The sequence below is a fragment of the Megalops cyprinoides genome, chromosome 14, assembly GCF_013368585.1.
Source record: "Megalops cyprinoides isolate fMegCyp1 chromosome 14, fMegCyp1.pri, whole genome shotgun sequence".
Lineage (NCBI taxonomy): Eukaryota > Metazoa > Chordata > Actinopteri > Elopiformes > Megalopidae > Megalops > Megalops cyprinoides.
In genome coordinates, this window is record NC_050596.1 from 34,112,453 (window position 1) to 34,138,633 (window position 26,181).

General features: G+C 45.6%; 2 protein-coding genes across 2 annotated transcripts; one reads left to right on the forward strand and one right to left on the reverse strand.

Moving 5' to 3' along the window:
* Positions 1-343: 343 nt before the first annotated feature.
* Positions 344-2,934, reverse strand: LOC118789362 (zinc finger protein 501). The gene is made up of 2 exons (XM_036545749.1): positions 2,836-2,934; positions 344-2,761 (listed from the first exon to the last, which is right to left on the reverse strand). Exon 2 carries the CDS (start codon positions 2,707-2,709, stop codon positions 1,423-1,425), a length of 1,287 nt encoding a protein of 428 aa, XP_036401642.1. The 5' UTR covers positions 2,710-2,761; positions 2,836-2,934; the 3' UTR covers positions 344-1,422.
* Positions 2,935-6,337: 3,403 nt separating this feature from the next.
* Positions 6,338-22,416, forward strand: LOC118788759 (sacsin-like). Its single transcript, XM_036544792.1, has 9 exons — positions 6,338-6,414; positions 7,122-7,209; positions 7,314-7,425; positions 8,251-8,397; positions 9,047-10,484; positions 10,754-10,842; positions 11,399-17,262; positions 17,542-21,798; positions 21,868-22,416. Exons 1-9 carry the CDS (start codon positions 6,338-6,340, stop codon positions 22,414-22,416), a joined length of 12,621 nt encoding a protein of 4,206 aa, XP_036400685.1.
* The last annotated feature ends 3,765 nt before the right edge of the window (positions 22,417-26,181 follow it).

Sequence of the window (26,181 nt, forward strand, 5' to 3'; positions counted from 1 at the left end):
AAAAAGGTGAATCGTACACAAACGCTACAGATTACAGTAAAAAACATCAGTTACAATACAGTTCTAACTTTTCCTCATCAAAAACAAGTTTTTTCAAGCTTATTTTCTCACATCCCTTCCAGTAACTGCTCCTTTTCTTGAGATTCCTATATTTATTCCACTCCAACCTGGTCTTCTGATTAATTGTTCCATTCAGAGCTTTTATCTTAGACACACTTTCAGGAAATTTGGATGAGATTTCATGATTCTGAATTGGATTGTACAGTAAAAAAAAGCCTCATCATGTATATTCCAGGAACGAGTCGATTGTCACATAAACCCGGAGAGCTGAAACGCTGATGGGTTTGTGCTCTGGATGGGGACACCAGGGCTGCTGCGGAGTCCAGGGGCAGTGGACTGCCAGCCCTCCCCCAAACTGTGCAGGAAGCAGCCCAATGACACCCTCATTCTGAAAAAATAGAGAGCTGCGTCTGGGAAAAAAGATGATTGCATTTTTGCTAATATACTGTTAACTATTTTTCAGAATTTAATAACTGATTAAGAAAAGGTGCAAGGACATTTGTAATTGCACTCTATTGAAAGGCCTACTTCTGAACAAGCCCACATTGCTTGCCACGTGGCAGTGTTGCCCTGACCCATCACACAAAGAGTGATTTCAAAGAGAGTCACCTGACAGCTAGGATCACCCTGCCCCGTGTTCAGGTTTTGGGAACATTACGGTACCCCTCTGTGTTACAGTCACAGCGTGTATCTTACCGTTTTGGGTGGTTATCTGTGGAATTTAAAATGCATTTGCACTGAAACTCCACCCTCTGCATTCTGCAGGACTGAGATTAGGCCCACAGAGCAGATCACTGCATGTCCTTCCAGCCTTCCTATTGGTCCATCAGGTTCATTCTGTGACCCCTGACCTCAGGTTGTCCAGTTTTGTGTGCCTTCACTCTTTAAAAGGGCCTTGATTATGACTGACGCTCAGAATACAGTACCTTCTGACCAAAAATCCCAAAAAATCTGACACTTTACCCAGACCATTCCTACATCCTACAGTGCTCTAAACCCTCTCAGAACCGCACTGCTGAGTCACCAGCAGGAAGCATCACTGGACAACAGCTTGACCTAATCAGAAAACAGTACCTTTCATTTCAAACAGAACATCTAGCACTGCATGTTACTACATTAGGAGAAATAAAAAGGTTTAAACTGAACATTATTGCACCTGAAATCCATGAAAAAAGTTGAGCACCTTCAATATTGTTACAAATTTTTTTTCATGCTTTCTGACAGAGACTCTGCAAGGCTTTCACACCACTAACATATTTGGCCATTTTATGTACAATTAATGATCTCTGCCATGGACAGTGAGTGTGGCACCGCTTGCACATGCCCTCTGACACCAGCGCCGCTTCGCTGGCTGAAAGCCCTTCAGTCTGCATTCCCTCTGCTGCTGTTGGCTTTGGTCCTGGCTTTGGAGCGAGTGTTCACCTCTGACTGGGGGGCCTGGGAGGACGTCGAGGGGGGTGCGGAGGGAGGAAAGGGCAGTGCAGGCGGTTTGACGTCTTCCTCTTCCCCCTCCTCCTCCTCCTCATCCTCCTCGTCTTCCTCATCCTCCTCGTCCTCCTCGTCTTCCTCCCCCTCCTCGGGCTGTCCGTCCCGCTCGGCGTTCTGCTGCTGGTGTCTGCGGCAGTGTCTCTCGAAGGTGGCCATCTTGGCGTAGGTCTTGTTGCAGACCATGCAGTGGTAGGGGCGCTCGCCGCCGTGCGTGCGCATGTGCAGCTGCAGGTAGGAGGAGCGTGCGAAGGAGCGCAGGCAGACGCCGCAGCGGAACGGCTCGCTGCCCTCGTGCATCCTCTCGTGCTGCCGCAGCGACGACGCCGTCTTGAAGCTCTTGTCGCAGCGGTCGCAGCCGAACCTGCGGTCGCCGGCCTCCAGCGCCTGGTGGGACAGCAGGTGGGCGGAGGAGCGGAAGGCCTTGCCGCAGCGCTCGCATTTGAAGGGGCGCTCGCCCGTGTGCAGCCGCAGGTGCATGATAAGCCCCGCCTTCTGCGTGAACGCCTTCTCGCACTGCGTGCACTGGAAGGGCTTCTCGCCCGTGTGCAGCCGGCGGTGCGTCTTCAGGTGCGAGGCCCGGCCGAAACTCTTCCCGCACTCCGGACACTTGAAGGGCTTCTCGCCCGTGTGGATGGCCTTGTGCCGCACCAGGTGGGACGACTGCAGGAAGAGCTTCCCACACACGCTGCACTTGTACTTCCTCTCGCCGGTGTGGGAGCGCAGGTGCAGCGCCAGGTGTGAGGAGGAGATGAAGGTCTTGGTGCAGAGCGGGCAGCTGTGCGGCCGCTCACCCGTGTGGATGCGCTTGTGCAGCACCAGGCCAGAGGACAGGGCAAAGCGCTTCTCGCACGACGGGCACTTGTAGGGCTTCTCGCCGGTGTGCACGCGCTGGTGCTTGGTGAGGGCAGCGGTCTGCGCGAAGGCCTTGCCGCACAGCCGGCAGGGGTATGGCCGTTCCGCCGTGTGGGACATCTCGTGCAGCTCCAGCTCGGGCAGCTGGGAGAAGCAGCGCCCGCACTCCGAGCACTTATACGGCCTGCTGAGGAGCACGGCCTGACCCTCCTCCCCGCCAGGCCCGGCTGCAGCGCCCTCTGCTGGCATGGAGTCCAACACCGAGCTGTTAGGTACCATGGTGGGAGAAGAGTAACTGCTTGTACTCATGTCTCAGGTGAGGAGCTTCATCCCGAGGCAGGAGTCCCTCAGTCACTCAGACCTCCTCTGTGCTGAAGGAGTCCCACAGTCACTCAGACCTCCTCTCTGCTGAAGGAGTCCCACAGTCACTCAGACCTCCTCTGTGCTGAAGGAGTCCCACAGTCACTCAGACCTCCTCTGTGCTGAAGGAGTCCCACAGTCACTCAGACCTCCTCTCTGCTGAAGGAGTCCCTCAGTCACTCAGACTTCCTCTCTGCTGAAGGAGTCCCACAGTCACTCAGACCTCCTCTCTGCTGAAAGGAGCACAATGTTAAAAAAATTAACAAATGCTACTGACAGTCAAACATCATGAAGGGCAAATATGAGATGCCTGCATACCTGTTACACTGTTACCTATTAAACAAATGAACAGTTTAATAGTTAACAGCGTAGTATGTTAGCACAGGTAATAGGAAAGCACAGAACTTTTTGGAGATCCTGATTATCTGCAACGCTCTGTGTGTGTGTGTGGCTATGAAAAACAACTTTCAATAACTGTTGTGTTGTACTCTGCCTCACTTGTACGTTGCTTTGGATAAAAGCATCTGCCAAATGAATAAATGTAAATATGACTGCAATAAAAATACAACAAATGACATGGGGACATCAGAGAAACAATGAAAAACGTTAATAGGAATTTTATTTATTTTACTTTAAAGTTTATGTCTCATATTTAACAGATCAGTTTACACTACTGTGATTTTAAAGGTGATACATACGGGGTGTGTCTTTTGTTTGCATGAAACCTATTCAGACAATAAGTTCTATTTCTCAAAATGGGGGGATTCTTTTCCCGATGCACAGAAAAACTGCAAGATATGGCAAGTAAGACGTATATCCAGTCTGATTGCACAGTCACAGACAGAAAGGTTATTATTTACTGGTAATAAATGACTGTCCGCATAGACTTATTCCAGCTTGTATTGGAGTAGATTTTACATGCGGAAATACAGTGTTACACTCCGACGCGTGTATACGTATAAATTTAAACGTATTCATTTACAGTACTTTTTACTATCCGGTGCCAGCGTGTGGCCCAAACGGTGTGACAGCGCATTTGCTTTGCCGTGTATCTACCTGTGCGTCCTGAGCGCTCAAGCGTTGTTGAAACAGTCATGGATTAACAAACCTTTCGCCCTCGTCAGGAGGGACTAAAAGCAAGCAGTGAGGCTCCCTGTCACACACTGCACATGTTAGGCAGAAATGATGGACGACAGCCATAGCGTACGAATCGGCAAAGAAAAAAATAATAAAAGAAAAAATAATAACAATAGCCTCTATTTCCCCCAAAGTTATCAGCAAATTACACAGTTAGATTTACTGTTTGCCAAACAGTCTATTATTTTGAATGATATCAAGATGAGCATGAGCGGGAATGAAGGAAGTTGTTAACGAGACGTATTTCTCTTCCACTGGCATGCATGAATCTTTAGCAGACGGGAAGATGGCCGTCATGGCGGTGTACAGTACACGGATCCCCCGATGAGAATCGGCGCTCAGTTCGCACTTTCTCCGAAGAGATGCGACCGTAAACGCGTCTGTTCATCACGACGCTCAACAAAGTAAACAGCATAAACACATTTTCGACCTACCATCATCCCCGTCCTAGACGGCCTACATCTGGTGGTGCAGCGGTATCTCCCTCTCACCCCGAAGTGTTCCAGAGCCTGCGCAACCATAACGTTAACAGAAATATAACCCCGTTCGCTCTGTAAACAGGCATTAAAATAACCGTCCCATCTGATGCATGCCAGTCCAGACCGAGAGCTCAAACACAGTAAATCAGCGATATAAACCGATTACGGAAAAATAGCTGCGGCGGTCTGCGTAACGGTAAAAGCGCAGGTAGCCCGACTATGCAGCGTAATCAGACAGTTTATCCTTAACTGCAGAAACACCGATGCAGACAGAATTACACAGAAACGCTATAAACCAGCCCTGAGAGGGTCAAGTCGCTCGCTGCTAGAGGCCCATTTCCTCTGGATAGGCACATTAAAAAAATGCACAGTTTTTCGTGCCAGTATTTTCCGCCATCTTGACTACTGGCAAAAGTTTGGTAGGGTCAGGTCCGCAACTATATTTTCTCACTACGCTTAGTAATTTTGCCATCTAACGTTCGATCCCAAAATACTCAGTTTGCAATGTGGACAAATGATTCAGGTTTTTTTCTCTTGTTCAGGGTGTGTTTATTTCAAACTTTTGAGTGCTTTTCTCTATCATCATCATAAATCATAATCATCATTTTGTTTTGCTGGCGATGTAGATATGCTGTATTTCGATGACCCATACTGCTGTTGTGAACGCATTCATTTCTCTGCAGAGGTTAGGTCCCTGTCAGTGACCTCACCGCTTCACACACTTTTATCCATTTGGACATCTACATAGCAGAAATCAGAAACTAGCGCGGCAATGTTTGTTTCTGACGTTTCAACTATCGCTACAACTTGAAAACAATTGACACACCAGTAGTGTCTTCATTTTTGTTCTAAAATTGACATGTTGTTAAATCAGGTAGTTTACGTTTTTAATTGTAATTGCTTAAGTTCAGCGAAGTGTTTAATTGTAGCCTAATTGTATACTTTTTGATCACGCAGGCTACGTTCTATTAGATTCGCACGTTGAAAAAAGGAAAAGAATAAAATTCAATTAGCCTTCTCCTGTATAACCTTCCCCACTTAGATAAGTTTCGATTTCACGGTAGAAGGCGATGAGTGAGCAAGAATCGAAACCCTGTCGTGTAGCTTATTCCGGAGGGAGGGCGAAGCGATGCTCCTATAAAACACCAGCGCTACCTGCGCCGCTTCTGATGCCATCAGCTGTGGGTACGATGTCTGCAAGAACACCAAACACGATAGCTCAATTCAAGGGCTAGGCTTTGAGGTATTTTTTGTTTCATTCTTCTTCTTCTCCTTCTTCTTATAAAAATAATAATAATAATAATAATTAGTAGTAGTAGTAGAGTTATTGCTGCTTTTAGTGTCTCTAAATTCACAGTTAACGTCTTAATCGATAATCATGTAATGCGGCACTGTCGCCATAAATTGGCTAATAGTCTTTTTGAAGTAAAAATATTTACATTGAGTTTAACTGATTTATGTTTTTTTTCTTTGTGTTTATCGGGGGGCGTTTCACAAATCGAAATACCCACTTAACTCCCGTAATAACTCTTTCCTTTTGATTTCAAGCAGTCAAAATTAATCTCACATATAGTTAAACTCGCTGTCTAAAATCGGTAACGTGCACAACAGATTACTGACTTGAAGTCATCTTGACTGTATGCATAAATTTATAGATTGCCATGTTGTCATGGAATAGATGTTATTTAATTGTGTGCATACCCCACACCCACTTGATCGAGTTTGCCAATAAACACAGCAGGTGTCTATTCCTCTATATGTCGTCTTTAGACGTTGGAATACACCGCGCTGTTCACGGGTGACCGTGCAAACTGAAGTCCTATAGCGTTATAAGTGTTATTTAACTTCGCTTGAGAAGGCTCACTCCCTGGTTTTGTTCCATGTAATGTTTGTTCTTTTGCCATCGGATGATTTTGTGCCTTGAAGAATGTAATATAATGAAATGGCCCGTGTTTAAAGTTATGCGCTCCACTGCCCGGCACCGCAGCGCCTGCGGAGCACTGTGGGACCTTCGCGGAGGACGGAGTGAATCTGCACAGTCAGTCTAACTTCCAATCAGCCTGATCTGGAGCAGCTTTCAAATCCTGAATATGTTGCCATGGTAATGAGGCCGGGATTAGGCTTAGTTTCCTGTTATCTTTCCAACATATTCGCATATTTTACTCATTAATTAAGCTTTGTGAAACACTCCCCTACCCGAGATAGATACACAGTAAAGTGAACATTGCGGTCATACACATGTGTAAAGGGATTCATTATCTCATCACTCAGAATCACTTTTCTGCAGAAGGATGAAGTCGACCAGTCACCGGTGGAAAAAACAGTAAGTGAACAAAGTACCATTTGCTCAACATGCAGCCTGTACATCCTGAATTTTTGAGTGCTGTGAACTTTGCACAATAGCTACAAAATTATAAGCAGCTGGTTCTTAGGCTTGGTTTATATGTGAAATTCTGCCCTTCTGCCGCTGATATAGGACACACACATCAGCTACTAATAGAATTCCATCATACGGAGCTTTTAGCAACCTTGCCATATGAACATGATCAGCACCTACTAGTGATGGCAGAACACCCTCTGTACTCATAGTGGCAGGTCATTTAGAACACTCCTGATTTTATAACAGTGGTGGGTCATTTAGAACACTCCTGATTTTTTAACAGTGGTGGGTCATTTGGGATACTCCTGCTGTTACAGCAGTCCAGCCTACCTCATGTCTAATTGTTCTTTATGTCTTTAAAACAGAAATGCCTTTGCGGCTACATCTCCTCCTTTCATTGACTACCTGAAGGATATTCTGCGCAGGTATCCTGATGGTGGCCAAATACTGAAGGTGGGTTTGCTGATAAGTGTCGTCCTCGATTAGCAGTGTACTTCAGTCTGATCTGAGTCCTGAGCCCGATCACTGCCCTGTTCTTCCTGCCGGGTCCGGAGCAGGAGCTGATCCAGAATGCAGACGATGCAGGTGCCACAGAGGTCGTCTTTATCCACGACGAGAGAGCCTATGAAAGCCAGGCTCTTTGGACTGATCTCCTGCAGAAGTATCAAGGTAACAAACTTCAGCCTGACAGGCAGACAGCCGGACGGGCTGGTGGGCAGTAAGACAAACAGATCATCGGCAGATTTAAAATCTGCATCTCTGGAAGCAGAGTTTCCATTTCAATTTGAAAAGAAAACTGAAGGAGCATGGTTGCTAACACCTTGTAATCATAACTTGCAAAGGAGTTTGCAACAGGAAACATGGCACAATTGCATATTTATGTATTGGAGCCATAAAATTTGACAAACCATTTTGTTCCTTAAAAAAAGAATAAAACTTTTGAACTTTATATTCCTTAATTTTTATTTCACATTTTAACTCATGGAGATGACGTGCTCTAAGGATTGAAAATGCCATTTTCATTCTAAAACTTTTTTCCTGAATGTACTCATCTTATGAGGGTTTGCAGCCACTCTTTGCTGAAAATGCAACACATTTTAGGCTCCAGTTTTTAAGAAACAATAACAAAATACAGACTGATTAATTTCTTAGACAGAATGCTGGCATACATGAATGTTGTAACCATTAGGACATTATATACCAAGGGGTCTAAAATTACTTCATACTTGTATTATCTCTCTTTACACAGTTTCCCTTTTTGTTAAATCCCTATGGATTTCTGTGTCATTCCCATCTGGAGTAGATGGTGGAAAATAAGTAAAGAACCATTTAATTTTACACTGACACAAAAGAAGCATTTTTTCTGCACAGTTATTAATGCGCTGAATAGCTTACCAGGAATGCGAGGGGGTGCAGAGGTGCTTCAGGTGGTGGCGTCCAGGCGTGACACAGTGCACGACTCTTGGGGTGAAATGTTTCCTGTTCTCGGCACAGGCCCCGCCCTCTATGCCTTCAACAACGCAGAGTTCACCGAGCAGGACTGGAGTGGCATACAGGCCACCGGCAGGAGCGTCAAGCGCAACGATCCCAACAAAGTGGGCAGGTTTGGGATTGGATTCAACTCTGTTTATCATGTCACAGGTGAACATCCTATCAGCCATTAAAATCTCATCACCAAGTAAATCTACAGCGATTCCTTTTAACAAAAATATCTGTACATGTTTAATATGTTTTTTTCAGGGCTTAAATTGGTGACCTCCTTGGCACAATGTTACTCCTCCTACAGGTTCTTCAGTTCTTCACTTTTTTGAGAGTCCTGCTTTTGCTGTTTATATTTGTTAGTCTTGTTAGTCTCCTTAGTCTTGTAGTTTGTGCTGTTCCTGTAGTTTGTGCTGTTCCTGTAGTTTGTCCTGTTCCTGTAGTTTGTGCTGTTCCTGCAATGCTACTAGTCAGTTAGTGAAGAATCTTTACTTTGGAACTACAGCACATAATCAATTCGAATTGCTGCAGAAAGGTTAGAAAGACACATGTCTTAGTCTTCTGGAGTAGGTAGCTGGATACATTTGCTGTACTCACTTGCATTTTATATGGCATCAAATAGTGATTTTGCCATTTTTGATTATTGTAATGTTTTATCGACTCCCCAATGCACACTCATACACACTTTCCAGGCAATCACTTTCCCTTCCCAAAACAGGATGCAGCGTTCTCCCGCTGCTACGTCCTGCATCTGCTGCAGGAAACAGTAACACAATAATATAATACTAATAACCATTACTCCCCCTCATAGATTTACCATGCATATTCAGTGGCAAATACTTTGCCATGATGGACCCCCAGGAGAAGATATTTGGTGAGGGAAATGGAGGCTTCCGCTGGTCTCTGTGTGATGAGGAAGAAAGAGAAACACTGTTGCTCCTGCAGGATCAGTTCCAGCCTTTTAGAGACATTGTGGGGCAGGTCAGCGGCCACACATGGGAAGATGCTGTCGGCGAAGACCAGCACTTCTCTGGAACTCTGTTTCGCTTCCCCTTGCGGAATGACCCCTCAGAGATTTCAGAGAACTTGTACTACTCTGAGAAGGTGGTCCAGCTCTTCGACAGTTTCATTGCAGATGCAGACCTGAGCCTTCTCTTCTTGAGAAACGTCGCTTCGGTGGCCCTGATGCACATAGATTCAAATGGCTCTGTCAACGTCAGGCTGAAAGCGGCTGCATCAAGCCCTGCTGTCAATGCAGTCTTTGTACCAAGAACAGATTCAGCTGCTATAGGATCAACTCATTTCAAGATTGTGTCCACCTCCTGTGGACAGCGGGCAGAAGCACAGGCCCCCTGGCTTGTGACTGCATGCTGCATGGCGGAAGGGAAGGTACCAGCGCTTGACTTGCTAGCTGAGAAGTTAAGCTTTCTCCCCCTGGTTCATGTGGCATTCCCCTTAGATCAGGACAAAGCACTGACTGATGGGAGACTCAGCTGTTTTCTGCCCCTCCCAAACAACGAGTCCAACAGGACAGGACTCCCGGTCCATGTGAACGCCTGCTTCGGCCTCACAGACAACAGGAGACACATTAAATGGCAGGAGGAAGACCAGAGGTACGACGAAGCCGCACAGTGGAATGAGCTGCTGGTGAAAGAGGTCCTTCCTCACGCTTACCACATGCTCATCCTGGACGCCATCCACCTCTCCAGACGCTCAGACGCCATGGCGGCCTCCACAGTGTACCACAGCTGGCCGGACATTGTTCTGATGAAGCACAAGGCGAAGTGGCAGGAGATCGCCATGGATATGCTGCAGCATCTACTGCAGCTGAGTGTCCTGTCTCTGGCCAGAGATGAGAATGAGTGGGTGAAGCCCACAGAAGCCCTGTTCTTCCCCGATGGCAACATGGACCCTCAGGTGAGGAAAGCTGTGGCTGATCTCCTGATATCTGAGGGAGAGAAACTCGTCTTTATTCCACCACATGTTTCCAGAGCCATTCAGCGGGCTTTCCGAGAGCGTGATAGCCTGAGCTGGGTGACCCCAGGGTTCGTCCGTGATGTCCTCCGCAAGACTGACCTCAGGGAGCTCTCCAGAGGTGACAAGCTCCTCCTCCTGGAATACGTGCTGGAGGATGGGAAGTACCAGCATCTGTCAGGCCTGCAGCTGCTGCCAGTCAGTGACGGCACCTTCAGGTCCTTCATAAACGATGCAGAGAACTTGGTTCTGATTGACACTGATGAATTTCCACGGTACGTTTACAGTCACCATTGTTTCTATAAGTGGTGCCACTGTGTGAAATGTTAGGTATACAGTATGTATTATTATGAATATTTGTACCCCTTAAAATGATGGTAGTTTGCAAATGTTGACATTTAACATTTCTTAACACACCCATCAGAAAGCCAGCATGTAATACCCATAATTGTGTTCTTAGATATGAAGTCTTGTTCATTTACATTATAATATATTCATGTAATAATGTAATTATTAATGTTATAATTGTGTTTTCTTCACACAGAGTGTTGCTTCCAATGTTCAAAGGTTCATTTTTACATAAGGATATAAGGAGCAGTGTTCTGGACCATATAAAGCAGCTGACCCAAACTAGTAAGTACAGAAAATATATTGATTACTGAACTGAGGCCATATGGGCACGAGATAATGTGTTGTAATGGAGTAATATATTGAACATTATTATTATTATTATTATTGTTAAATAATTAATTGCTGTGACACTCACTGTAATTATGATAAAATATTTTTCATGGTAATGCATGTAATATCATAATTAATTGCCCTTAAGGTTACAGAGATTTATTAAAATGCACTATTCCTACAAGAGAATTTAACTATAAAAGTCTGTAAAAGTTCCAAGTTTGAAATGAAGGAAATGTGATAGGGTAATAACCGGTACCAATTAAATGCCGGGTCTCGTATTATCACACACATTTATGGAAGTGTTAATAATTGATACAGTTGTAATATCTAATGTTTTTAAACTACTATACTATTGGTATACTGTATACACATAGTGGTAGACTCCCCGCTATGGGTGTTGCACTGAGGAGGTGTTGATAATAGGAATGACCTACAGAAGAAACAAAATGACCTTTGTTCCTTTTTCATGAGTCTTGATATGTATCCTTTCAATACCCCTTTCTAGGAATGTACAAAATATTTTTTTTGGATACCAGAAGAGTGGGTTTTCATGCCAAATCCTCCCTGCCTGAGGGTTGGAGACAGTCACATGGCCATGTGACCTGGGAGATAGGGAGCAGTCTGCAGCCGCCCGTGCAGTGGCTGAAAGCTTTCTGGAACTTCCTCAGGGTTCACGCCACAGAGCTGAACTCGTTTATCGAGATGCCCCTGATTCCTCTGGAGCCCATTCACGAGACCACTGAGTTTGCAATGTTAGCAAGGCTGCAGGAGAACTCAACACTGATGTTTCAGAACGGCAGATACAGTAGCTTACCTTCAGCAGTCGCCGAAACAGTTGCCAAGCTGGGGGGGACAGTCATCCAGAGGAGGGATGAGTGTCTGCAGCATCAGGACCTGGAGACCTACGTCTTGAGCCCCTCCCCACAGAATGTCCTGCGCTTGTTCCTCAATTTAGGGGTTCAGCACGTCATAGGAGGGATGGATGCTGCCTCATTACAGGAAAGGGAAGAACTGAAATCCTATTTTTCTTCTCTGGCCTCTGTCAGCGCTGAGGGGCGGTGGCTCCTCTCCTCACTGCCTCTCTTCCGACCGATGCCATCTCTGTCAGGTGGCTTCACGCGGTTCCTGTCTGCACAGTCCACGCAGGCTGTGATTCTGAACTGCGTACCAGCCCTCCCCACAGACCTGCTCATGCCCGATACAGTCATACAGTGCAGCACTGAGGCAGATCGCAGGCTGCTCTCCCTGCTGAACGTCAGACTCCTGAACACAGCCCAGGCCACCGTTGTCATGGTTAATGGCATTCAGCAAGGACTTTACCAAAGGGAAGATGCCAACAACATAATGACTTGGTTACTACATCATGGAAACATTCTCTTTTCTATGGAGGAAGCCTTATACCTGAAATGCAAGAACATGTGCTTCACTGAGACACAGGGAGGACAACACAAAAAAGCTTCAGATCTTTTTGATCCAGACAATAGCACATTTCAAGCTCTGTTTGACTCAGACTGCTTTCCTCCTCCTCTCTTCACAAGGACACGTCAAATGTTGGAGAGCCTACAGCGCCTTGGACTGAAGACCAGAGAAACAGATGTCAGACCCAACGATGTCCTTCACGTTGCAATGCAGATTGAGTCGTCACGGCTTCGTTGTTGGGAGAGCGCTATGTCAAAAGCAGAAGCTCTGATTGGCCTTTGCAATCAGACAGATGTGCTTTCTAAATTCTCAGAAGAGCAGATCATGCAGCTCTCAAGCATTAATTGGTTTCCTTGCAACATTCCAGAATTCCTGAATGGAGCCCACGAGGGAAAGACCCAAAGGAAAAGCTTCTATAAGCCGAATGATGTGAGACATTCAAGGTTCTCCCCGATCGTGGGTCATGTCATGCCTCTTGCATACTCCGATGAAGTGAATCACAAACCAAGTCTGAAACTCGGACTTCTCAGGCCACCTCCTGCTTATAAGGTGTTTGAAAATTTATCTGCTCTGAAGTCAATGGTGTCCACCATGCATGATCCAGACACCAATGCACATTTCAGGGAAGAGTTGCATAGCATGTACAGATTCATGCAAGATAATGTTGCACATTTTAAACAAATAATTAATGACAAAAACATGTCTTGGCTGTGGATAAAGTGTCAGTTTGTTTCCCCATGTAATGTGGTTTTAGTGTATCCACCTGAAATAGATCTCACCTCTTACATTGACAGAGTGCCAGATGACTTCCTGCAGTACTCAAAGTTGTTAACAGAGTTTGGAGCAAAAGCATCTCTGGCAGACAGGGAGGTTGAGGAAATACTTCACAGGATCAAACACAGAATTGACAAGAGACATCCATCACATGGAACACCCTCTGAACTGAAAGTGGCCATAGCTATTCTTAACTGGATGCGGAGAGGAAAGAAACCATACCAAGAGGATCTCCCAGTACCAGTAATGGCCGAAAACCAAGAGTTCAGCCTTCAACCGTTGTCTGCCGCTGTCTTTTGTGATATCACTGAGGAAGGGCTGGAGGATCTGAGAGAAGAACATGAGGTGTTCCACGTGGTTCATGAGGAGATTCCACGAGCCACCGCAGACTGGCTAAAAGTTCCTTTCCTCAGCACCCAAATTCTCAAACCAGAATTCATTGGTATACAGCAGTGTGGACAGACAGAGCCAATCACACGAAGGATCAAGAACATACTCAAAGAGTATGATGAGGAACACGATCTCTTCAAAGAGCTGATACAAAATGCAGAAGATGCTGGGGCAAACACATGTAGGTTCATGGTAGATTTCAGAAAGCACAGAGATCCTCCAGAGAGCCTAATAGACCAAGGAATGTCAGTCTGCCATGGGGCCTGTCTCTGGTCTTTCAATGATGAACTCCTGACAGAGGAAGACTGGGACAACATCACTAAAGTTGGATCTGCCTCCAAAGAAAAGAAAGTGGAGAAAATTGGGAAGTTTGGAATTGGGTTCAATGCAGTGTATCACGTGACTGACATTCCGTCTGTACTGAGCGGTAAGACTCTTCTTATATTTGATCCAAATGTAACCCACTTGAAGAAGCACATACTCAATAAAGCAATTCCAGGGATCAAACTGGACTTAAATCATGAAAGGCTGTTTCGTACGTTTCCTGGACAGTTCAAGCCTTATGAGGGAGTGTTTGAATGCAATCTCTCAAGAAACACAGATAAGAAATTCTACCAGGGAACGCTCATTAAATTACCCTTCCGAACACAGGAGGAGGCTGAGACATCAGAAATGAGCAAAAAGGTTTATGAGGGCAACCGCATTGTCACTTTTCAAAGAAAATTCATTCAGAATTCTGATAATCTTCTGCTGTTCCTGAAGAACATCAGTGAAATTTCTCTTCAGATGTTACCTGAGACTGCTTGCACTCCACCAAACAATGAAGACATAAACACTCTCCTCAAAGTCAGCAGGAAAGTTGTGAGGACAGTGAACATCCCTGATGATAACCATCTGATAGAGATCCAGAGATATTCTGTAAGTGTGCTGATATCACTTGATGAGAAATACCAAGGGATTGTTGATTGGCATGCAGCGAACATCATTGAGATGACAAAGGAACAGATGGAGGAGTCTGAGGTACGGTACTGGCTTCTGTATTCATGTTTTGGTTTACATACCGTATGTCGCATGTATCAGGTGAGAGAAGCAGAGCAGAGAGGCAGAAATGCAGGGATTCCAGATTTGTCACTGCCAGTTGGAGGCGTGGCCATACCTCTGAGGAAAGACCAGACTCAAAAGTACTGGATACCTGACAAAGCAGACTTTTTGGGTGAGACATTTAGTTTCCTCCCACTTTCGATTGGTTCTGGTCTCCCAGTCCATGTCAATGGATGCTTTGCTGTGACATCAAACCGAAAAAGCCTTTGGGACACTGGAGCAAAACATGAATGGAATCAGTCTCTACTTAAAGACAGTGTTACCATTTCATACATTACAGCAATGTTAGTGTTGAAGAAGATGTCTCAAGCAGGGGAGATTCGAGAGTACGACTACTATGCATTCTGGCCTGACAAGGAGAAAGTCAGCAAACCTTTTGAGTCTTTAGCCACTGCTTTTTACACGGCAATTGCTGGGGACTTCTTTGGCACTCGGCTGGAGCTCTTCAGCGATGGGGAAAACTGGTGCGCATTGGAAAATGCCAGGTTTTTACATCCAGATATAGAGAAGAACAAGCGCATTGGACCGGTCGCCATGCATGAGTTTCTGCACAAGCTACAAAAGCCAGAACTCCCTGTGGCTCTTCCAAAGTGGGTAAGAAAAAGCTTCATTTTGGCAGGCTTTGAAAAGGCAGTTGAAGAGAGAACGTTTGACTGGGTTAAATTCTATCAGGAAGTAGTGTTTAAGAACCTGAAGGCTATGGAATCCAAGAACAGAAATGCCCTTGTGCTGCACGCCATTGACAGGGACGATGAAGCAATCGATGCCCTACTGAAACAGCATCCTTGCATACCTACGCAAGGGGGACAACAGCTTCAGTTCATCGGGAAGGTTGTGAACCCGCAGGGAAAAGTGGCATGCTTGTATGAAGCAGAGGAAGGTCGTCTACTTGAAGGAACAGTGAAAGATTTCCTCTCTCCAAAAAGGATGAGCAGACTGTCAGAGCTCGGCATGCTGGAAGACTGTCTCCCCTTCAGTGAACTAGCTGAAAGGGCAAAGCGCATCGCCACTGTATGGAAGCAAAATAAAGAAAAGGCATATGCTTGCATTCAGTGTATCCTGGGCTTAGCAAGTCATTTCCTGAATGACAGCTCCTCTCCTCACTGGAAATCTTTGAAGGAGGTGACATTTATCCCAGCTCAACTTCCCTCCATTATAACTGAAGGCAAAAATGACATGGTCGCACTGAGAAAGCCCACTGAAATATATAGGTATGAGTGCAGGCACCTGGTTTGCTTGACAGAGCCAATTGTGGATCAGTACCATCTCCTCCCATCCTTCACACACTGTCATGACGCAGTCCTCAGCAAACTGGGGGTGACACAAGAACCTCTACTGAAAACAGTTCTTTCACAGCTAAAGGTAGCATGGCAACATTCCGCAGAATTGCCTGAGCATCTGATCCTTGAAATTACCACACAGTGCTACAGATGGTTAGACCGTTTTCTGCAGAATCCTAATTCCAAATGCATCTCTAGCTCTGTCCGTGTAACGGCACAACATTTTCCCTTTGTTTTCATTGAAAGGGCATTTGTAAGTGTCAGTTCTGTTGCAAGGAATGTTGAGTTCGATGGGAGACCTTACCTGTTTGAACTTCCCAAAGCCTTATCCAGATTTAATCACCTCTGGAAGTGTGTTGGCATTAAACAGATGTTTACTTCAACACAGTACTTGAACATCCTTCAGGATCTGAACACAAAATACAATGGCAGCAAGCTTTCTGAAGCTGATCTCAAATTGTGTCTCCAAGTAGTTATAAACGGGTTGTACAAAACCCATGATGATAATTTAAGAGAATATCACTTGCCAGATGAGAGCGGAGTGTTACGACTCTCCGGCCAGCTGCGCTACAATGACACCAAATGGTTGTCTCCTCCAGAAGGTGTCATTTTGTGCCATGACCTCATACCTCGCGGAGTTGCAGTCCAGCTGAAGGTGAAGACCACACGGCATCACACACTGGAAAATCACCTGGTTGAAACCTTCTCACCCTTTGATTTCAAAGAGTTTGAACAAAAGGAGAAACTGACAGTCCGTCTCAAGAACATCATCGCAGCATATCCAAGCAAAAAGGATATCTTGAAAGAACTCATACAGAATGCTGACGATGCTGAAGCAACTGAGATTCATTTTGTTTGGGACTGCAGGAAACATGACACCACAAAAACATTTGGAGAAAAATGGAATCCACTGCAAGGTCCAGCACTGTGCGTTTACAACAACAAGGTTTTTTCTGATGTGGATCTGAATGGCATTCAGCAGCTAGGAGAAGGTGGAAAACACAGCAACCCACAGAAAACAGGAAAGTATGGACTCGGGTTTAACTCCGTCTACCATCTGACGGACTGCCCTTCAATTCTGACCGGAGACAAGTGGCTCTGCATTTCTGACCCAAATATGAACTTTTTGGAATCGGAAAAGCGAGGCTGTATGTATTCTGTGACACCGCAGTTCATACAGTTGTGTAAAGACGTGTATGATGCACATCTTCCATCATTTTTTCCTCTCGGTGTTGGTACCATGTTCAGGTTGCCCATCAGGACAGGAGAAATGGCTCAGTCCTCTGAAATATCCAACAAGGAAGTCACCATTGCAGACATACAAGAGATTTATGGTGCACTAGCTGAAGACCCAGAGGGTTTAATTCTCTTTTTGAGAAATGTTAAAAAAATACAATTCCATACAGTCTGCCCAAACACAAATGAATTGCAACACATTTTCACAGTAGAGGTAAAGCTCTCTCCCAAGGACAGCACTGAAAAACACCTGCTTCATTCGCGTATACAGACATCTAGTGCTGAAGGCAAGCCCATGCCCTCCTTTCAGATCATTTACCCTGTGGAAATTGTCACAGATTGTAAGAACCCCAGAAAAAGTGAGTGGGTTATGGCTGAGAAAGTTGGTCCATCAAGAACAAGATCTGATCCAAGACTTGCTCAGGTAGGTGTAGCTGCACGTTTGCAGATCACACCTGTGGGGAGAGCTTTCTGCTGCCTGCCCTTACCAGGGAAGACCGGGCTCCCAGTGCATGTTAACGGAAACTTTGAAGTAGACGCTTCCAGAAGAGACCTGTGGAAAGAGGACTGCAAGAGCATGAAGACAGAATGGAATGAGTTCCTGAAACTGCGTGTCATTGCACCTTTGTATGCTGACCTTCTGGATTACATTCGCTCTAACATCTTAAAAATTCAGACGCAGTATCTGTCCCTGGATAAGCTGGGGAGGGATTTGCATTCATCTTATTTAGCATTCTTCCCTCATATTTCAAGTGATGTGGCCCAAGAATGGCAGGGAATGATACACAGGGTTTACCAGTCCATCAATGACAGAGAGCTGAGGATGATGCCAGTCTTGCATATATTACCTCCATCAGTGATAAGAGTGATAGGCTCTTACAGTGTCAGCTGGAGCTGCATCTCAGCTGCAGACCCAGCTGAAGCACCTCATTTCACAGGTGAGCATACTGAGAGTCTCCATCGTACCCTGGAGGGTATCGGAATGAAACTGATCCCCTTTTCACAGAGTATGAATGAAATATCCAACAGTTTCCAGAGAGCAGGCATTGAAGTCAGAAAAGTCAGTCCCGTAGCAGTAAGGAACTACCTGAAGCAGAGAGGCGTGAGTGATCCACAGAAGACAGAGGAAGATTTGCCTCTGTCAATCAGCCAGACGTTAGTCAAAGACAAAATGACATGCCAAACGTTGCTGGATTACTGCATGGGGGACATTAGTAAGAGAAACTCAGACTCTGTGTGTGGATTACCTCTCCTCCTCACTCAGGATCAGGTTCTGCGCTCTTTTGAAGCTAGAAATCCCAAATTCTTGTCAAGGTTTGTTTGTCTGTTCGAAGGATCAGAGAGCATATTTGCAGAATACGACACTAACTGCAACCATTTTGATGTTCTGAAACACAGCAACTTCCTGAGAGAGCTGACAGTTCCTGTTTCAGCTAAATATCTCAACAGTGTTCTAAAGACGCTCCTGCAGAACTGTGAAGTTGACCCCAAATCCTCACTCTACATTCCAGATGAGGATTTTTGTAAGTGGCTGAAGATGTTATGGATGTACATTGAGGATCAAATAAGAATCACAACCACAAAAGACAGAAAAAGCAACCAGGTCTTCAGCGACACAAAGAGACTGTTCTCAGATTCCCCAATTGTTCCTGTGCTCTGCCCAACTCAAAACAACAGACGTTTGTTGGACACAATGGCAGCGCTGTCCAGCATTGTGTTCATGTCACTGGAGGATGTAGCAGGCATTCTCTTTAAACTTGGATTTATGAAGCTGGACACTTCATTCTTCTCCATTGAAATTCTGCAGTGCCACATAATACCAGGACAGTTAAATGCATCTGACAGAGGAGCTGTACTGCAACAGCTATATGAAAGGCAAAATCTGCCATTCAATCAGCTGAAAAATGGAGAGTTGAATCAGCTTCTCAGTTTTCTGCTGCCTGGATTAAAGGGTTCCAGAAATCCAAAGGATTATGAAAGAAAGCTCAAGTCACTGCCACTTTTTGAAACAATTGAAAGAACTCGTCAAAGTATCGATGGATACAGGAGAGCATTCATTTTCAACACTGAACTTATGGGCCAATTTCCAGATTTATACTTTCTGAATGATGACACAGTTTTCCTTAGGTATAATGCCACCAACCTAGCCCTGTCCAATGAGATGCACATCAATGTTGTGAATGATGTGGAGTTCTTTGTGGACTTCATTTTGCCTTCTCTCAACAAACTCACAGAAGCCCAGGTACTCAATTCTGTACGAATGTTGTTGGAAATACAACAGAATTACTCAGAATACATAAAACACAAAAATCACATCCTTTCCATACTCAGAAGAATACCGTTCATTAAGGACATCTTTGGCAAACTTCAGATGGCCTCCTACTTCTTTGATGAGGAGGAAAACATATACCAGGTCATGCTGCCACAGGAACGATTTATTCCCACTGAGTTTTGGAACATTATGGGATGCAAGCGAAACAGACTCAAAAACCTGCTGAAGGAGCTGGGGCTGAAGCATGTTGTTTCAGACGAGGAGCTGATTCAATTCGCACAGCAAATAGAAGTGGGTGCAAGAGGGACCGCTCCTCTCGCTACACTGAAACACAGATCAGCAGTGCTACTCGAGACTGTTTTGATTAAAAATCAAAAAGAGATGAATCCAGCATTTCTGAGACACATATCTAGGATCCAGTTCATCTTTCCTCAGCAAATACAAGAGGAGCTGTGCAAATACCACAGACCGTATGCAGGAGAGCGAGACACTGTTGCAATGCAGGGCTCTCTGATTGAAAGAGACTCGCGCTACAAACTTCTGATTTGGACGTCTATGCCAGTGTTGCCATCAGATAACATCACTGCGCATCACAGTGAAATTCTAAGGGCTGGGGGGGCTGTAAACCAACCCCCCACTGAAAGGGTCATTGAGAACCTAAAGAACATCTGTACAGCATCATGTCAGACTTTTGACCACCTACACACAAGACTCAAAGTTTTTTATCACTCGTATGCATTCCTACAGGAGATGGATTTTGATGCTGGTCCCCTGAGGGAACTCCCTGTGGTGCTGGTAGAAGAAGGAGCTGCTCTGGTGAAACCAGGCCACACAGTGCTGATGGTGCACAATGCTGTAGAGTTCAGGCCTTATTTGTACAAGCTTCCTCCCAGGCTGGCCCTTTACATTGACTTCTTTCACAAGATTGGCGTAGCAGAGACGCCCTCAGGAAAGCACTATAGCAGTGTCCTGAAAGAGATTCACAGAGACTCCACCAACAAGCAGACACTCAATCCCAATCAGATGAAAACAGTCAAAAGAACAGTTGAGCAGCTTTTCCTCCTGTTGAAAGAGAAACCGCAGCAAATGCCGAAGCTTTCTCCTCCCTTACACCTTCCTGCAACAGATGGAAGATTATATGAATCAAGCACACTGTATTTCAATAACACTTCTTTCCAGCCCAGAAGGTTTGAGGATACCTTAAAACAGAAGCTGAAACTCTTAGAAAAACTTAGTAAGTGTCATCTGGGAACTGATTGCTATGAACATCAGAAGCTGGTGCAGTTGCTGCCCAGCGAGGTCCGTCCTCACCTGCTCTCTGAGTTAATGACAGAAGACCTCCTGCAATCCAGTGTGAAACTGTGTGAGTACAGGGAGCGCTGTGAGTTCAGGGAATGTTTTGAAAGACACCTGACGTCTCCCTCTTTTCTGCATGGCCTTGTCTGCCTCATAAGACACCAGTGCAGAGGCACAGTGTCCGAGAGTGCAGCCGTCAGCATGTGTCAGAGCATCTTCAGCAGAATTCAGATCACCTGCTGTGAAGTCCTGGAGACAGTGCTGCTGCTGAAGCTGGAGCCGCTGGCAGACACCGCTGCTGAAACACAGGTGTACGTGAAGCGGGATGCAGGGGTTTGCACCTTCTATCTGAAGCACAGCAATGACCTGACTGTGAAAGTTAGGAGTCAGATCAACAAGTGTTTAACTACAGAGATTAATGTTCTTTTGAATACAGGTTTGAACTCAGATTCACTCCTTATTCTGAGCCAACTGCTGTGCTGTGACACTATGCAGGATGTAAATACAGTGTTAGAGAGCCAGGGAATTCAGGACAGCTCTGCTGGAGAGAGCTGCCACAGTGGACTGCCAGACCCAGGGACTCCCATTCCTGACGAGTGGATCGACTTCCTTGACATGGACTTTCTGAACAATTTTGAAAAGGGGGAGTATGTCGGCTTCAAGAGGCCGTCACTCGAGGACGAGGTCTACTGTTACGCTTTTGTTGTGGATCGGCTGGACGCCTCATCAAACCAGGGAGGCCCAGCTTCATGTCGATACAAAATACAGACAGGGCCAGACGAGCTGATCGAGGTAAGCGCACTCGATCTCTATCAGTTCAAAAGGGCAAAGAGACTGCCTTCAGCTGAAAACACCTGCAGGGACCTTGTTCTGTTGGAGAACATTCGACAGACCTCACCTCCACCTCCAAACAGAGCTCCCCTGCAGTCCCTGGAGGAGATCAAAGAAGAAATCGACAGGTGTCTGAGACAGATATGGCCCCTGCCAGAAGAGGAGAAGCGGAAAGCCATCAGACGTCTTTACCTGAAGTGGCATCCAGATAAAAACCCAGAGTGTGTCCACCTTGCCACAGAGGCCTACAAGTACTTAAAAAAGAGGATCCAAGAGCTGGAGCAAGGAAAGATGGAAGAGAACCGGGCACCCTCAGAGAACCGGGGACCCTCGGAGAACCGGGGACCCTCAGAGAACCAGGGACCCTCAGAGCAGAGCAGCGGTTACAGAGGATTTTTCCAGCAATGGGACCAGGAAGCATCTCGTCATCGGAGAGCGAGGGCAACATTCCAGCAGCACTTTTCCTCACAGGAGCACAGCTTCTGGGCCTTTCACAGGGGCGCGAGGCCCAGGCCGGACCGGGAGGAAGCCCAGCGCTGGCTCAGGCAGGGGCAGTGTGACCTCTCTGCCGCTCGGAAGGACACGGGGGGCGGGGCCACAGAGTGGTGCCTTTTTAAGGTGCACCAGGCCGTGGAGAAGGCCCTGACCGCAGCAGAGTACAGGAAGACGGGGCAGCAGCCGACTGACTGCACCATCGCCAGCCTGGCACAGAGAGTGTCCCGCTCCAGTGCTGGGCTGGGCGCTGTGCCCAGCATGGTGAGCCGGCTGAGGCAGCTAGGTGTGGATGCAAAGAGAACACAGTACCCCAGCTACCATCCCTCCCCATACATTCCCAACGAGTGCTTCAACTCTCAGGATGAAACAAAGGTGCTAGACCTTGCAGATGAGCTTCTCACCTTAATCAAAGCATACATTTCTGAATAATCACCTACTGTTATGAGACACCACTGGATTTTATTTTTATACTTTCTTCTTGTTGCTTCTTCTATATTGAAAAAGGATATTGGTTATAATATTATGATTATATTTGGTTTAAGAATTGTGTTATCATTTCCTCTGGTATGATCAGTTCAATAAATGACAGGGAAAGGAATGTGTCTCCTGTACTGTAATCTGAATTCTGTGTGCATATATTGCTCAAAGTCAAAAGTAAACTTCTGAATGTGGAAAACTGCACTTTGGGTTGTTCTCCTCTGTGTATCACCTCTGATGTACTCAGAAACATATCCTGCTGAACAGTCTTGGTGCAGGAATCTTCATAAGGGGTTGCACTGCAAAGCGAATTACAGTAAGTGGATTTGACACAAATACAAATATACCTAACAAATATTCCTAACTGTTACAACAGTAACAAGAATGTAGAAATGTAAAATTCAGTCAATTAAAGTGCTCTATACCAGTCCTGAGTCCAGGTTAAGGGCCCCAAAGTTAACACTTTAACGTCGGAGCCTTTAGCTGTTCTGTTAAACTTTATTGACATAGCCACTCCAAAGAATCCTGGAAAGCAGTCTGAATAAAACCAACATACACAGTGGTTACCCAGGACCAGTTTTTAAAAAACAGCATTTAAGGGAAATGTTAGAATATCTCTGTTACTGTAAATGGAAGATGATGAAAGAGGACTCTTTGTGAAGGCTGTGGTATTCCAATAAAATGTACTAGAATACTGTAGCCTTTTATATACTGACAGATGTGTTCTATTATATAAATTAAATTCAGTGGAAAAATCCTTCCATTCTGAGAAAAACTCAATCTGGTCTTCAGGTAAGAAGAAAAGCATTTTATTTTAAACAACTTTATAATCTGAATATAAATAAAGAGAACAATGTCAGTCAAATTCATCCTGATATAAACATCCACAGTCTGAATGTGCTCAGAAAATATCTATTAGATGAAGGAACCCAAACCTCTTTGGACAGCTTCATCACAGCGCAAGTCATTTTCACTTTCAAATCTTGATGTGCTTCCTGTTTTTATTTTCTAAAAGCAACCAGTTCCAATGTCCTTATTTCTTTGCAATGCAAAATCTTATAAGACTTACTGTTTTATTTGTTCATATATTTGCATTACTTTTTCTGCTTATAAAAAAACTACCACATTTAAAAGTCAGTCTTGTTGGCTAAAGGAGTCCATTCTTAGCAGTTTCAGGAACTGCTGATGCAACCAGTTCTGGAATGTCCAGGAGTTCCAGAATCCCAGTAATAAGTTAGGCAAGATCTGTACATAATTACAGTGAGGGATGCATATCAGCTGGGGGAAAAACAAGCACCTTGAGGCAGGAAGTCAGACTGTGCTCCAGTCGCAGGGACACTTGCCTCAGATGAATCCACAAACCTTTAACAGCTCTTCGGTTCAGGACATTCGCAATGACAGTTTCACACAGACGACAGACAGGCTGAAAAATGCCCCCAGAATCAACACCTGCAATAATTACTTTCTATTTTGTGTGTTTTTACATCCCAGATATGTTTTTTATATTTGGATCCATTGATTGGGACATAGAAAGAAAGAAATGCATTTTCATGAAGAAAGCATAGGCAAGATTCCTTTCCTGAAGAGGAATCAATGTAAAACCAGCTCTGATAATTTCGCATTGGATCAATAAAATGCACCCATAGTGGGAACAGTAAAATCTCTCTTATACAGTCAGCCCATCAGCACAACTCAATGCAATCTCAACACGTCTGTCATTTTCAATATGCAGTATCAAAGTATAGTTTTATAGCAATTTGTTTAAAATTGAGTTGAAATTGAAATGGCCATTTAAATGTAATGTAATGCAATGTGTAATTTGAGACCTGGGTGATGCTTTACACTAACTGGATCTTCATAATGTCTACATAACATACATATAACCACTACATATAAGAGTAAGATAGCTACATTGTGTGTGTGTATGTGTGTGTGTGTGTGACAGAGAGAGACAGAGAGAAAGTGTGTGTGTGTGTGACAGAGAGAGACAGATAGAAAGTGTGTGTGTGTGTGTGTGTGTGTGACAGAGAGAGACAGAGAGAAAGTGTGTGTGTGTGACAGAGAGAGACAGATAGAAAGTGTGTGTGTGTGTGTGTGTGAGACAGAGAGAGACAGATAGAAAGTGTATGTGTGTGTGTGTGTATATGAGTAATTTAGTGCCTCAGAGCATAATGTAAATAGTCACTGTGCACTTCAAATTACTTATGATCTGCACTGTCATATGGGTTACCGAATATATGATAACACATTATGATTACGGCTGTTATGTCATGCAGTCCTTATGAATATGTCAAGCATTTCAGTGGCTTGGGCTTCCCAGGATAAACTCACAGTGAGGATCAAATGAAGCTACATCAGGTCACTGAGACTAAACCTCATGACTCACTGGGTCCTGCTTTAACCTGCAAGAAATGGGTTTGTGACCCATTTTAACCCAAGATCCATCTGTAATTACAAGACATGACAAACCTGAAGAACAAACAGCAAAAGGGCTAGAAACCCGCATCCAGCAGAGTTTAAGGCTTCATGTACGACACTGGCATCGCACAGATTTCTTACACTTCCCATGAGATCACTGCCATCGTTCAGAGTAGTACAGGAAAGCTGCCGAACGGCATGCCTATCACAGCAAGCGGGACGGAGAGAATGCGGTAAACGGATGCAGTGCACTACGAGCAGGCCCATCAATGGCGGGTAAATGAATTATCCTGTTTAAAGGTGAGGAATGGAACGAGTGCAAAGACACCCTGCTCCTGAAACGCCAAACAGATCATTTCCCAACATCTGGACATGACACACCTGCGACCCAGATGTGGACTGACTGCATGATAATCAGGGAGAGGTGAGAGAGGTGAGTAATCCTGGCACCATGGTGATGAGAGTGATGCTGGAGCTCAGCCCAGTCAGATGAGGCACATTAACAAGGCCACACCCCCATCTTCAGCCACTGGGTGTGGCTAGGAGGGGTCATACAGCCACTGGGCGGGGACAGAAGGGGTCATACAGCCCATGGGCGGGACTAGGAGGGGTCAACAGGGAGCAGGAGCGGGCGGGGCTGAGAGGTGGTCTGTGCTTTGGGGTGACTGGAGCACAGCTGACATTCCAGGAAGAGAAACAGTGATATAGCACCCCCCCCCCCCTTATGTCAGCAAAAACACAATTTTGTGACCAGCCTGGCATTTGAAAAAAGTTAATCATACAAAAATAGACACAGTACGGGAGTGTCTCCAGGAGTGTCCATTTACAGAGGGGAGAGCAAGCAGGGAGACAAAGCTACTGAAGAGATGGAGTTACTGTCCTCTCTCTCTCTGTGTTTCCACATTGTGCAAGTCCTCTCCCACTCCTACTTCCACTCCTCCTTCTCCTCTCTCCCTCCTTCTCTCCCTCTCTCCCCCTCCCTCTCCCTCCCCCCCTCCCTCTTTCCCTCTCCCTCTCTCCCTCACTCCCCCTCCCTCCCCCTCCCTCCCCCTCTCCCTCCCTCTCTCTCTCTCCTTCTCTCCCTCTCTCCCTCCCTCCCTCTCCCTCTCTCCCTCCCTCCCTCTCCCTCCCTCTCTCTCTCCCTCTCCCTCCCTCCCTCTCTCCCTCACTCCCCCTCCCTCTCTCTCTCCCTCTCTCCCTCCCCTTCTCCCTCCCTCTCTCTCTCCCTCTCTCTCTCTCTCTCCTTCTCTCCCTCTCCCCCTCCTTCTCCCCCTCCTCTGTGCCCAGGCCTGCTGGAGC

What these genes read in the sequence shown, in the direction of transcription:
- LOC118788759 (XM_036544792.1), top strand. Translation starts at nt 6,338, where the DNA reads ATGCGCTCCACTGCCCGGCACCGCAGCGCCTGCGGAGCACTGTGGGAC. An exon ending in GGACGGAGTGAATCTGCACA is followed by an intron (nt 6,415 to 7,121) that starts GTCAGTCTAACT and finishes TCTTTAAAACAG; the next exon opens with AAATGCCTTTGCGGCTACAT. An exon ending in GACACTGATGAATTTCCACG is followed by an intron (nt 10,485 to 10,753) that starts GTACGTTTACAG and finishes TTCTTCACACAG; the next exon opens with AGTGTTGCTTCCAATGTTCA.
- LOC118789362 (XM_036545749.1), bottom strand. Translation starts at nt 2,709, where the DNA reads ATGAGTACAAGCAGTTACTCTTCTCCCACCATGGTACCTAACAGCTCG.